Source organism: Mya arenaria, chromosome 7, assembly GCF_026914265.1.
Source record: "Mya arenaria isolate MELC-2E11 chromosome 7, ASM2691426v1".
NCBI lineage: Eukaryota > Metazoa > Mollusca > Bivalvia > Myida > Myidae > Mya > Mya arenaria.
In genome coordinates, this window is record NC_069128.1 from 46,686,535 (window position 1) to 46,700,501 (window position 13,967).

General features: G+C 35.9%; 1 protein-coding gene across 1 annotated transcript in view; it reads right to left on the reverse strand.

Moving 5' to 3' along the window:
• LOC128241189 (myosin heavy chain, striated muscle-like) overlaps positions 1–9,091 on the reverse strand; it is a 28,246-nt gene extending 19,155 nt beyond the window's left edge. The window contains exons 1-16 of the mRNA XM_052958149.1: positions 9,056–9,091; positions 8,441–8,599; positions 7,990–8,133; positions 7,297–7,453; positions 6,248–6,275; positions 5,872–5,983; positions 5,350–5,442; positions 3,661–3,724; positions 3,270–3,368; positions 2,918–3,021; positions 2,465–2,603; positions 1,994–2,262; positions 1,551–1,721; positions 1,174–1,353; positions 748–868; positions 289–359 (exon numbers count right to left, since the gene is read on the reverse strand). Of these exons, the coding sequence (XP_052814109.1) occupies positions 289–359; positions 748–868; positions 1,174–1,353; positions 1,551–1,721; positions 1,994–2,262; positions 2,465–2,603; positions 2,918–3,021; positions 3,270–3,368; positions 3,661–3,724; positions 5,350–5,442; positions 5,872–5,983; positions 6,248–6,275; positions 7,297–7,453; positions 7,990–8,133; positions 8,441–8,599; positions 9,056–9,091 (1,947 nt within the window). The remainder of the gene's footprint in view (positions 1–288; positions 360–747; positions 869–1,173; positions 1,354–1,550; positions 1,722–1,993; positions 2,263–2,464; positions 2,604–2,917; positions 3,022–3,269; positions 3,369–3,660; positions 3,725–5,349; positions 5,443–5,871; positions 5,984–6,247; positions 6,276–7,296; positions 7,454–7,989; positions 8,134–8,440; positions 8,600–9,055) is intronic.
• Between the last annotated feature and the right edge of the window lie 4,876 nt (positions 9,092–13,967).

Consider the following 13,967-nt stretch of genomic DNA (forward strand, 5'->3'; position numbering starts at 1 on the left):
ATTTTTGAAAAGTGGTACAATGTTAGTTTGCGTAGACCATTTAGTACACATTTATCTATAAATGATGTATGTTCGGTGTTGGTAAACCCTTGGGGAACCTTATTTATCTAAGATTAGGGGTATTTTGAGACACACTCAGACAACTATATGTCACCACGGCTATAACGTATCATTAGTGTTGGGGTATACCTTTGATTAACAATATTTCACAAAGGTCAGCGACCCGAGTGTTGGTAAATGTTTTGTTATTTCACAGGTGATTGACTGTTTGCGAGTGTTTGTACATACCCTGTGCACGGACGAGATGGTCTGGAAGGCACTGGACTTCTTCTTCTTGCCGCCACCACCACTGGCCTCCTCTGTTAACATAAACCCTCAACATTTAGGATAATGAGTTGCGGAAAACAAATTTATTTTTTAGTAATTATACGGTTCAAGCTCAGAAAGTATCTCATCAGCTATTGATGGACTGTTAGTATCCTTGTGCGTTCGAGCATCTGCATGCGTGCGTGCTATGTGCGCGCAAGCGTGTGTTCCTGCTTGCGCGCGGATGTATCCAATTGTGTTGTTTGTAAGCACGTAAACATTATCTAAAAGGGTATAACTATAGATCCATTACATGTTGTATTTATTCGTGCCAGTACATACAAGAACATACAAAAAGTCTGGTGAATGACAATTTGAAACTATTATAATTTATAGTTTTTACTTCAATAAATAGAAATTTGAGCAAAAGTTTGTATTTACCCTTTGGTTTCTCATAGAGAGTGCCAACCAGAGGCTCCTTTGAATCGGACAGGAGCGCAACAACGGTCTCGTTCAGGGGATCCTTGTTCTTCTCAAGCCAGTTGGTGATGCTGTATGGTACCTGAGGTGGTACAAGAAGGCATTGGGATTTAGCATAAGTTTCAACATAACGTGTTCTACTTGTTATAAACATGCTTGTATGAAGTAAGTGATGACAATTAAAACCAAAATGACCCATCCAATGATATACATGTATTTGTCAAAATAATAAATGTGAATATAAATCTTAAAATTTTAAAACTTAAATGCTTTTATGCTCAAACGTATGCTGATGATATTTCGGTGAAGACAATCGCATGCAGCAGACGTATACTATCATGTACATGCATCAGTAATATAAAACCCTTTTCATCGCATTATGCTTACAGCGCCGGCGTAATGTCCAAGTTCGAAGTGGGCGTTGCTGCCTCCCTTCCTGCTCTTGGTGACCTTACCAAAGGCCTTGGACTTGCCGAGATGGTTCGTCTTCAGCTTGTCCTCGAAGGTCTTGTCAGAAGCCTTGGGGAACATGCACTCTTCTTCCAGAATGGAAAGAATGCCCATTGGCTAGAAATAAGAAAAGTCGTTGTGGTCATGTACAATGGTGATTTGGGCAAAGATAAAATCAAGAACAAACTTGTCAAAAATCATTCATAAAGTGCGGCATTTTCAAAATATTCTAACAAGAAAAGAAGTTGCGATATAGTCATTTTTAATAAAAAAGACAAATGTGTACAATTATGCTAATACATTTTGGCTTTTACCTTTTCAATGAGCTCGATACAGGCCTGGAGGTCCATACCGAAGTCGATGAACTCCCACTGGATGCCTTCCTTCTTGTACTCCTCCTGTTCCAGCACAAACATGTGGTGGTTGAAGAACTGCTGCAGCCTCTCGTTTGTGTAGTTGATGCACAGTTGCTCAAAACTGTTGTACTATAAGACAAGGAAATACTGAGTAACTGATAGAAATCTTCAATATAACATTAATTTCTTGCTATATATGAATGAAAGAACATAACACACTTACTTAAAACTGTTGTACTGAGGTTGATTAAGAGGTTAATTATAGCAGGCCGATATATATTCGGTTTCAAGACGAAGTTTTGTTTTTAAAAAACAAAAAGGCATTTGTCATGTAAACATCAATTTTATCATGGTACTGTAGATATTTAGAATACATATATCTATTTAACGCGAAAACTTACGTCAAAAATTTCGAAACCAGCAATGTCCAGCACACCGATATAATAGTTCCTTGGTTTCTTAGTATCAAGGGTCTGGTTGACTCTCTTCACAAGCCAGCTGAACATCCTGTCGTAAATCGATTTCGACATAGCGCCAACAGAGTTGACCACTTGCTGCTTGTTACGGCCTTGAGTGACAAACTCAGTGCCGACCTTGATCTTAGGCTTCAGAAGACCCTTAAGCAGGTCCCCACTGTTGATACCCAAAAGGAAAGCAACCTTCTCAGCTTCTGTAAAGAGTGAATAAGAGAATGTATATTACGAGGACATTTGAAAAATCTATTTGAATTGACGGTACGATAGAGTTAAATAAAAGAACGCTTTTTCATTTATTAAAACAGGTTTTGTTCTCTTCCGGTAATGCGCATTCAAAATATTCAAAAACGGCCATGTATTAATGTGTTCCGCAATATGAAACTCAAAAGTATGTACCTGCGGTTCCATCGGCCTCAGCCTGTTCCTCTCTTGGGTTCTGCTTCCACTTCATCTCACCAAAGTGCATGATAGCGGCTGTGCACTTGTACATGCTGTTCTTCTCGTCCTGGCTGAAGCCGAGCACGTCAAAGGCTTCCTAAAACATTTAAATGTTCAAACGATGAATATTTTCAAACATGAAACCAGCATCCAAATGTATATTCCTTTCAAAACGTTAAATTTTGGCTGGTATGGATAAACTACTTGATTGGTTAAACTTAAATATTGGATAGATATTGAGCATTAGATAAACGTTAAAGCTACCTTTAAACAAGAATTTACCAGTTTTGCACAACTAGCTGCATAATTTAGCAATCGATTTTGTGTTCAGACAGTTTGCTTTGAATTTTCTGTCTGATGTTTTTTTGAAATGTTGTTTTTCACAATAACACTTAATTATTCTACACGTACATCAGTTGCCTTCATTTCTTCGTTGTCATCGATACCATCAACAGTGAGCACGCCCTGGTTTACGTAAGAGTACAGGCCGGCATCCGGAGACAGCAAGCAGAGTTCTGTAAGTTAAATAGACAGGTTTATTTCATGTTTACTTATACACATGTTAAGCTCATTTTTTCTTAATCCGTTAATCGATTGAATCTGGGTATTTGTAACAAATATAATGCACTTAGTCATTGTAAAATACATTAACATGTATACGTCCAGTTATTGTATGTATAAGTATTGCATGATGTTTCATTTCTGGTAAATGACTGCTGTTGTTATAACTAACCATAACAAAAAAAATGGCGCATGTACATACCATGGTACTTGGGGTACACGTTGGTACACAACTGGTAAAAGATGTGGTAGTTTCTCTCGGCAGACTGCTGGTAAGTACAGCGAGACTTCTCGAGCAGATCTGCAAAATTACGGAGTGCACTTAAAAATGTAAATCGGACTGAGTTGACTGAGGTGCATGAACAAGAAGGTGCATTTTTAAAGCATAAAGTACAATTATTTTTAAAAGTGACACTGGACATTTTTTATTTGAAATGAGTGTGCTGCTCTATTGGCTATCCAAAGTGATTTACAGATCTCCATTATAATATAAGACGAGGCGCCTCGATGGTGCAAATAAACTCATATTTTCCTTATTTACACAAGTATTCGCATTCGTTCTAATTGTTTTGCAAATGTACTAAATTACTTACAATGCTCGATGTCACAACCGGCGATTTTACCAGATGGGCCAAAATGGATACGGATGAATTTACCCTGTATGGGAGAGAGAAACAAAGCTGATAGGCAAGGCTTGTGTAAGAAATTTATTGTGGTTTTAAGATTTATGAATATATTTCAACCAGAAAGATCTAGCGGTATGTCCCGCGTCCTGATATAGATTTCCTTTAGAAAAGAACAGCCTTGAAATAATGCTCAATTGGTAGAAAACAAACTCGTCTTAAAAACATCAGAATGTAGAATGTGTAAACTTTGTAAGTGTCATTTAACGTACTGAGTCCGTTATTGGTATAACCATTTAAATGCATGAAATTGGCATGCATACTTTATGAGCGTACACTTAATTGTGATATACGTGTAAACTGTACACACACAAGCAAGTTCGTAAACTGCATGCAATTAAAATAAGCATTTCAGCTGCGAGGTTACTTTATACTAAAGCAGCTAACTATAAAAATGAGTTCAGTATGATCCGCCAGTGGATAAACTAACAACAGATTTTAATACGTAATTTAGCAGTGAAATCCAACTGAGTGAGTACGCAAAACTCAAAATACGCGATTTAACATACCATAAAAGACATATAAGACATGACACACTAACATGACACACTAACAAGCGAGTCGACGTACAACTAACAATAAAAGCATATATATCATTCTAAACAACACTTTTCAAAAGCGCTCTTTATTACATAAGCGTATTTACATTAAGCACATAGTTAACGCTTTCAACGACGCGTTTTTACTTACCTGAAGCCAAAAAGGCTTAACATTTACGAGGATATTGTTGGCTATAACTAGAGAAAGGAAGGTATGCGTCATTCAATATAGTTTGTAGATAATCGGGACATCCTGAGCACCTCAGCCATTTTTAACCTTGGATGTATATGGACGGTTTACAATGTTCAGAATTCTTTACATTTAACTACGCTGCAAGTAGTTGGCGTCACCGCCATTTTGAATTACGAACTACTTTTACAAATGCAACGGCATACATCCGATGCTCGTCGTATGGGGAATAAGGCCGAGGTGTTCCGATTGTGGTCTAGGTTGACAAGATAGTAAGGTATCTGATACATAAATGAGTGCACTGTAGATGTCTGAAGACCCCGTATTATTTTGGATTCATTTGAACGGGGCTTAGGTGCAGTAAAAGTGTTCTTAATTATACTTAACAATTACGGAACAACAAACCAGCTGTTTGGCCGTGAAATAGTGCAAAATAAATAATTTCAGATCGAATTTCTGTTGCAATAATGAACAAATGTACAATGTATGTATGATACTATTTGTTTTAAATATAAGTTATCAGCAAATAACTGCATTTACCTTTCTGTTATTTGGGTCAATATTTTAAAAAAGTATGGGGTTACCAGCCATCAACAGTTAACATTATAGCTATAAGAGATTGGCTTATTTATAGGTCGGATTCAATAATGTTATTATCCTGGAAAGTGTTGTGGAATTTGAAGGTTTGTCAAGGGCAGTAATTCGTATGAGAGAAGTGAGATTATATTGAACTATTTTGTCGGAGGTATAAATAAAAGCGGAGAAACTTGGAGGAAATTGAGAATGGAAGAATGTTTGGAAATAATTGAAGATGAGACAAAGTTATCAGTGAAATTAAAGTGCTTGATTTAAAGAAACTTGACTACTTACGAATCGGGAGGAGTTGTTGTTCCTCGTGGTCTTGGCGTTACCGTAAGCCTCGAGTACAGGGTTGGCCTGCACAATCTGGTCCTCGAGGGAACCCTGAAATGAGAGAAACAGAGGGAAATTCAGCGAATATCTACTTGAAATTTAGATGCGCCTTACAAACTTATGTAGTATATTACAGTAGCTACATTGTACATGTAACATTTCTCCATCTTAACAAATATATATATTTAGCGTTTACGCTTACATGACCGCTAATTGGATCGTCGGGCGCATTCTGATTTAAAACGTTTCATACAAAAACAACCACAAAATATCGATTAGGTCATTAACTGGTTATATTAAGTATGTCATTTAGCGGTTGGCTAGAAAAGAAACATTCGGGACAAACACTAAGAAAGTTACTTTTAATTGCCGATTCATCAATCAATTGATTTTGTAAAATAATAAGTAAAGCAAAAATAAACAAAACCTATAACATAATGACAGCAGCAAATTCCTAAAACATTGAACTCGCGTGAGTACCTTTTTAGAGTCAGCAGCAGCTTCATCTGTCTTCTGCTGGGCAGCGGCGACCTTGGCGAAGTACATGATGACCTTCTTCGTGTTCTCAGTCTTTCCGGCACCAGACTCTCCACTGATGGAGGAGGGAAAGGGAGGTAATTGAGAGTTGGGAAAATGAAAGAGTGATCGAACCTTTGGCTCATATAATCAAATATGTTGGTTAAATCAGAGCGTTTTGATTTGCGTTATTTTTTTGTGTTTTCTTGTGGTTTTGTCTACAACCTGTAACTTAATATAGGGCTTTTCAAAATAAAGTAATGACACAGAGGCCTGGTTCTTTAACAAATACAATGAACTTATATAGAACAAAATTCTGTCACATGTTTATTGAACTTACGTAATAAGACAGGACTGGTTCTCGCGATCTGTAAATGACAAGAAGGTTACAACGTTGAATGATTTACTTTATACATCACCATTTTATAACAAATACAACGATTCATATCTACCAGAAAAGCATTTTAGTTTCTTCTAAGCCGAGCAATTAGTAGACACAAATAAACAAAACTGATTGTTTCAGGTCAGTTAGTCGTTAATTCCCCTTAATTCCCCGCACGGGCAAGCAATTAACAAGGGGAAAGTTTTACCACATGTTGTTTCATATGTGCTGATAAGCCTAAACGGTTGCGTCGTTAATTAGTAGATAATCGCTGTTTTTATTACCACGGGTTGTATTAATATCCAGGAACCGTATTCGATCTGTTAATGCCACATGAAAGTCACAACAGATGTTATGAGGATACCTCTATTAAGATACTGACAGCCAGTTCTCCAAGATCACATAAGTCGGGGGAAAAAGTTCGTGTGATTAGAGAAAAAGCTGACAGAGGAAGTATTGATATCTAAAATACTTTTTCCCATTAAGTTTGCATTTCGTGTGCCGTTAAATTTCCGTTAAATTTCCGAAAATGATAAAATTATTGTCTTTAAAGTGTCGCATTCGTCGTTATTGACAACCGTACATGGTCCCATATCACATAAATTATTTATTACCGCGCAATGCAAACAGCTTAGTATCAAGTATATTTGTGAAAACTTTCAATGGTCTCAATTACGTTTATAAGGTCGGCCTTCGAAAAAGAATACTTCAAATGAGATGTGAAGAAAATGCTTGTGTTAATGATATAACATCATAAAAGATGTTATAAGAATTATTTTGTTAATAATTCATTAAAAAAGTCATAGAAAACGCTTAATTCTGGCGATAGGCGTTAGTAACGTTATTGAAAATAGAATTATTTAAGGCTTGGATTAACAACATTCTGTTTAAATGATTATATGTCAGTTGCGTTTTGGTGTTTGTTCATAAATGTAATTAATATAACTCGATTTCAACAGAGATCCTTACAGACATAGAATCTGTTAGTGATTCCCTTAGATACATACCCTGCAACATGTTCTGGAAGGCGTTATCGGCCACGGCGAACAAGTGAGGGGGCATCTCCATCTTCCTCTTTCCGCGGTACTTGGCGATGATCGAGTCTTGGTAGATGGGTAGACGACGGTAGGGGTTCACAGCCACGCAAAACAGCCCCGAGTAGGTCTGAAAAAGAATTATACATGTAACATAGTTCTTCACTAATACACTTTATTAGGTCGGAGCAGGTCTGAAAAAGAATTATACATGTAACATAGTTCTTCAGTAATACACAAAGTCAAGTGTGCCAGTTAACTTCGTACAAATTCATATAGTCAGACAACTTGAAAATGGAATAGTTCTTTACAGTCGAAACCCGTTGGCTCAATATCGCTTGGCTCGAATTTCTCGTTGGCTCGAACTTAATGTAAAGGACCGATTTTTTTACTCTATGAAAGCATTCCATCTTGGCTCGATATTCGCGAGGCTCGAAGCACTTTGGCCAGACCTTGGATATCGAGTTAACGGGTTTCGACTGTACTTACTAATAAGCAAATAATTGTTTGAGGGTAATTCGCAACTAAAAAGTTAAATGCTGTGTGTTTATTTTCTTAAATGAAAAGTTTTCTAGTCAAAATTTAATAACAAATAACAAGTCGCGAATTCAATATGGCATTTACCAAAATACATTACGGAGAAAATATCAAAGTGAAGTTACTCACGTAGATGAAGCCGTTGACGTAACGCTGACGGAGGTTGTTCAACACAGAGGCCTCGTTCAAGTAGGTCATGTTGGCCATGTCGTCACACTGTTCGTACTTGGGAGGGTTGACCTGCTGGAGGTCATCCTTCTTCAACGTGCGGGACTGTGGTGAGAAAGAAACATGGAACATGTAATCACTTGATATCTTTAGGTGGATGTGAGATACGGGAATTGTAGAATAATTGTAGACCCTTAGTAAGTTGACCAGCGACTTAAAGTGACATGCGATTAAGATATATGTCAAAATTGAGTAATGATATACTAGTACTAGATGTTGACCCTCAGTTTGTAAGTTTTCAGCAAACTTTAGTAAGCTTTTAGATTGTGTAACTGACATGACATACAGTTCATGACACATGTCAGAATTTATAATCCAATCAACAAGAGGAAACTTATTTGTAGAAGCGTACCTCGTTGTTCCTCAGGATCTTGACGGTGATGTCATCGCCCTTGGAAGAGACGATCTCTCCGCGAGAGAATCCCTCCTCCGGATCGGGGACCCAGCAAGCCTTCTTGCCGTCAAAGCCCTCCATCGTCTTCAACAGCGCCTTCCTGTTTACCCATAGGTACTGTAAGAAGACATAATCATAAGTATTACCAATCGAAGCGTTTCGGCAATTTCCGTTTTTCTTTGGAAAATGACATCGTTGGATAATCACATATCCTCGGCAATTTCCGTTTATGATCGGAAATGAACCTCATTGGATAATCACATACTCTCGGCAAATTCCGTCTTAGTTCGGAATAGAATACGAAAGTACTTTCCTTAGATCTGGGTTACGATGATGCGGTTTCCGCAAGTATGAATATTTTACATATCAACTATATTATTTATTCATATTCATGATAAACGAGGTGATGAGTTTAATGAGAGAGACATTTCAAATGTATTTCAAAATAGCAAATATTGCCAGATTATAAAACACATTCCTTTGCATAATATAGAATGCCAATCTTGCTTCATATGACTCATTTGGCAGCACAAGTTACATATAATAAATCGTGTATAGTAAAATCGTTCTTACCTTGAAGTCAACATCATTGCTAAAATCTCCTGACATCTTGAATTACTACTAGTCGGCGTTGAACACGAAAAGAACAAGTTGAAGTTGATGAAAACTGGTGTTTAAGAACTTTCCTTCCCACTGAAATGAGAAATGAGGATTATATAATACAGAATACAGTATGTATAAAGCATTTATTGTCATTTAACATCATGTTTTATTACTTAGATACGAAGTATAAAGCTTATTCAACAGATATGAAAGTAAACATTATTATTTATCCTGTCTATTTTCCTAATACTACTATTATTATATTTCCCATTAAGAATATAAGTCCAAACACACAATCCAGATCTATATCACTGATCCAAAATTAAAAGGTAAGCAATTACCTCTGTGCCTGGTGTGAAAGAGGACTAGTCCTTGTGAGTCTAGGGACGGGCGCCCGTTTTTATATGTGCTGGAATGAATGTGTGTCGGCGAGATCTTCATGTTACGACGTTTTTGATTGGTCAGTGAGTACTGTTTGACCAATGATTGAGCGATATCGTATCGAGGACGAGTGTGATAATGGCGCTTCTGTTTTTGGTTATCTTTCTCTCTCTACCTGTGGAGGCAACATTGTACATAGCAATCTCCAGCTGGTCTGGGAGACGTCGGTGATCAGAGAAATAATGATTGCTAATTGTGAACGGCCTGGAATGTACACCGACAAAATCACCGCTGGCAAAGAATTGTATATGCATGGACAAGGCCAATTATATGATATTGGTCAATTTTTGTATGGCATATCTGTTGGGTATAATATCATGAACATGTTATTTTCCATTCTTGTAATTATAAATATAAGCAGCTGCTTATCACAAACATGTTACAATGAAAACAAAATGCGGTCTTAACACTTTATAATCAAAGTTGTAATGTTGAAGTTTGACTTCACGGTCAGGGCCGGTATTCCTAAAACGTCTTAGGTCAATTCCTTTCTTTAGTCACAATAGTTAATTTTCAATAACTTTATCAAAAATGCATACTTCTTCGTTTTACACATTAAAAAATTATCTTGGAATTGACAATGAACAAAATAGGAAATTGACTTGAGTTAATATATGACGTAATAAGTTTTATAAATACCACCCTTATTAAATTTATTAATAATTATACGAATACTGACAGTTTTAAACTATACATTTAGGAAGGGTGGTCATTCGAAAGGTACATTAATAGTGCGCTAAAAGCAGTTTTGATTTGTTCGAAACTGTTCATGAAGTGCAACAGTGTCCAACGGCCCTTTACACCAATTTAACTACTTATTTAACTACTGTTATTTAAAGCTCATGGCACAAACCATTTATTCAACGATTATATATCTCAAAACATACACATTTCCCGTTAATCTGCATCTACAGTCTTTCAACGTTTAAATATTGAAATAATTCAGTTTTTCATCCGTAACGTTACCATGGTTACTAAGGTACAGTTTATGAATGTATGCTTCGTAACACGCTGATTTTAAAATAAGCGATATTTAAAATATCCGAAGAATCCAGAGCGCATATTCGCTGACGTCATCATTCAGAAATTCTGACTCGTACCCAGATGTTATTTCTAAAGCAAAGTGACACTCTTATTCAAAACAATTCATACACATGTATAACAAACCTCAATTTAGATTGATAAACCTTTGACTTTGACTTTTACTAAAAAATTCATGTATGGAAAATATTAATAAATGATAAGAATATTGTAACCATGCATTTAATAGCAGAAAGCGCAAAAATATTAAATGATTGGTGAATGCTAAAAGATTTACTGTGGTCTACTATAGTCTCATGAGGTAGAAATACGCGTTTTATGCTCATTTCTTTCAAATTAAGTTCGGTATCCTTTATAAGAACCAGCATGTATTCATACTTTTTGGAATATTTAAACAATATTATTTTTTTTGCGGTAAATCATATTTGGGAGTAAGAGTGCATTTTTAAACTATATATTAAGGAAGGGTGGTCATTCGGAAGGTGCATCAACAGTGCGCTAAAAGCAGTTTCGATTTATTTGAAACTGTTCTTGAAGTGCAACAATGTCAACAACCCCTGACACAAACGTCAACAACCCCTGACACAAACGTCAACAACCCCTGACACAAACCATTTATTGAATTACATTTCTCAAAACAAAAGCGTTTCCAGTTAATCTTTATTCATAGTCTTTCAACATTTGAATGTTGAAATAATTCAGTTTTCATCTGTAGCGTTACCATAGTTACTAAGGTGTATTAATGTATGCTTTGTTACACGCTGATTTTAAAATAAGCGATATTTGAAATATCAGAATAATCCAGGGCGCATATTCGCTAACGTCATACGTCAGAAAGTCAGACTCGCACCCAAAACTGGGATTTTAAACTCAACACAAAGTCATTTGTACAATTCCAATTGACAAATTGTGGATAAATAATACTATTAGTTACACTAGTAGCCATATAGGACATGTACATCACTTGTCATCATCTTTACTGTCTTAATACTTATTTTACAATCAAGAATTACATGTGAGAATTATAAATAAATTGGCTATGCATATTTCATATGTGAAAGCTAAACAATGACACTATCTATTCGAAGTGTCAACTCTAAAAGGCACTGAGCCAATAAACAAATACACAGGATACTTGACCCCTGTTGTGACGCAAGTGCATTAAACAAGGGATGCACAGCAGGGAAATTTCATGTCAACATTCCGGCGCTAGTGAATATGGACTCGGTCGTACGTGTATTTAGTTTAAAATCATGCTTGTTTTTATTAGTATTTTTATTGTTAGGTACCATGACTTTTTTATAAAATATTTTATTTAAATTAAAACCAAATTTAACATTGGTAAAGACTAAGAATTTTAGGTTGAAGCTTTAACGAGCTTGGATTATCCCCTCCTTTTAAAAAAAGTAAAGATGTGGGGAAAAATGTCAACACCAGCAAACAAAATGGTATTTATAATCCTGTTAGGTTAAAACGAATAGTTACAGTCTAAACATAATGTATGAAAGATACAGAGCAATATACAAATATGTGTGAAGACATTTTGTGTGTTTTATACTGTTATCAAAACGTTTAATTTAAACTTATTCAATTTTAAAACGATTGTGAAACAAGCTTTTGCAACTTATATTAATCGAGTGTAGGATGATATCCCCCCGGATGATTGCCCCCCCCCCCAGACATTAGCCCCTAGGACCATACCCCCCCCCCCCCCCGGATGATAGCCCTCCCAGAAAATACCCCCCCCCCCCAGACAATAGCCCGTCTGCATATATATAAATGCATATTCATAAAACTCATAAAACATAAAAAAATGCCATTTAGTGGTCCTTTTCTGGTTCTCTATACAGACTTGTGAATCAAGTGTTCAGCGAACAAAACCTATAGTTACAGTTCAAACAGTGCATACCCTGATAAGACAGATCATGTATGAGCCACCTCATTGTGAAATGTAAATGGCTCAAAGTATAATCATAAACTGGACAAATGATAAATACCTTTTATTTAAGTATTATTTGACGTTCAATTAGGCAAACAACTTTGATGTTTCCACCATGTGAATAGTATACTATTATGCAATTAATGTGTTAGGTCAATCAGTAATTATCAACTGGATTGCACTAAAACATCTTCAAAAGAAATAAAACATATAATGTCATTATCGCATTAAGGAGTATCACCCTATTAAATAATTAAAGGTCAATGCAAATGATAATTAAAGGTGAGAACTTACTGATCAAAGATTATTAAATTAGTCAACAAATAACAGAGAAAACAATTAACTTTTAAAATAATGCTTTTCCGTTTATTTTTCACTATTCATGATTTTGTTTTCATTGATTTATGCCTTTGTGTTGTTTCATTTTATAATAAAAATCATTGTTTTGCAAATTTGCTTAAATAAACTGGTTATAATATGCATTTTAATATTGGGGGGGGGGGGGGATATCGTCCGTTTTTTCACTAAGACGGGGGGGGGGGTATCTTCCGGGAGGGCTATGGTCCTAGGCGCTAATGTCTGGGGGGGGGGCAATCATCCGGGGGGGGGGGATATTATCCGTACCTCATATTACTCACTCTCGTTGGCACGATGTTGAGAGTGTTGTTTTGTGTGATTGGATGTTTGGAAATTTCAAAGTTTATTTATCAAAAGCAAGGTCACAAATACACGGCAATGGATATGAGAACATTATATTTCTGTTGTTTTTTTATGGACTCGATTTAACTCATACACTGTCTTTCTATCCCTCTAATTTATTTGAATTCAAACAAATCGGTAGTTAATGATGATTTCATCAACAACAGCCTTCCAGAATAAACTTGATGTCCGCTTTTGATATTATTATCATCAGGTTTGATATATGATATTTGCATTGGAGATAGATGTGACAGCCTTTCAATAAATCTTTTTATTAAATTGAATCAGCGGCATGCACTTTTATGCTCTTAAATTTTTGCGGTTTGAAAATAAAAACAAAGAGAATGAATGCATTCCACGATTACACTCATCAGTTCTGGATCTGCAGATTTGCAGACTAATGATATAATATTATGTATCGCCTTCGATCAGCTTCTTTGATTTTTGTCGTATGGCTACTAAGCAGAACAATAAGCGAGCTGGGCTTATCAGCATGATAATCCGCATAATGATATGGATATAGGAGATGAAACAGCGTGCGTCAACAGATTGCGGCAATTTTTTTATTCGTTTATTTTGTAAATATTTGTTCATTCATTCATTCATTCATCCATTCATCCATTCATCCATTCATTCATTCATTCATTCATTCATTCATTCATTCATTCATTCATTTATTCATTCATTCATTCATTCATTCATTCATTCATTCATTCATTCATTCAATCATTCATCCATCCATTCATCCATTCATCCATTCAT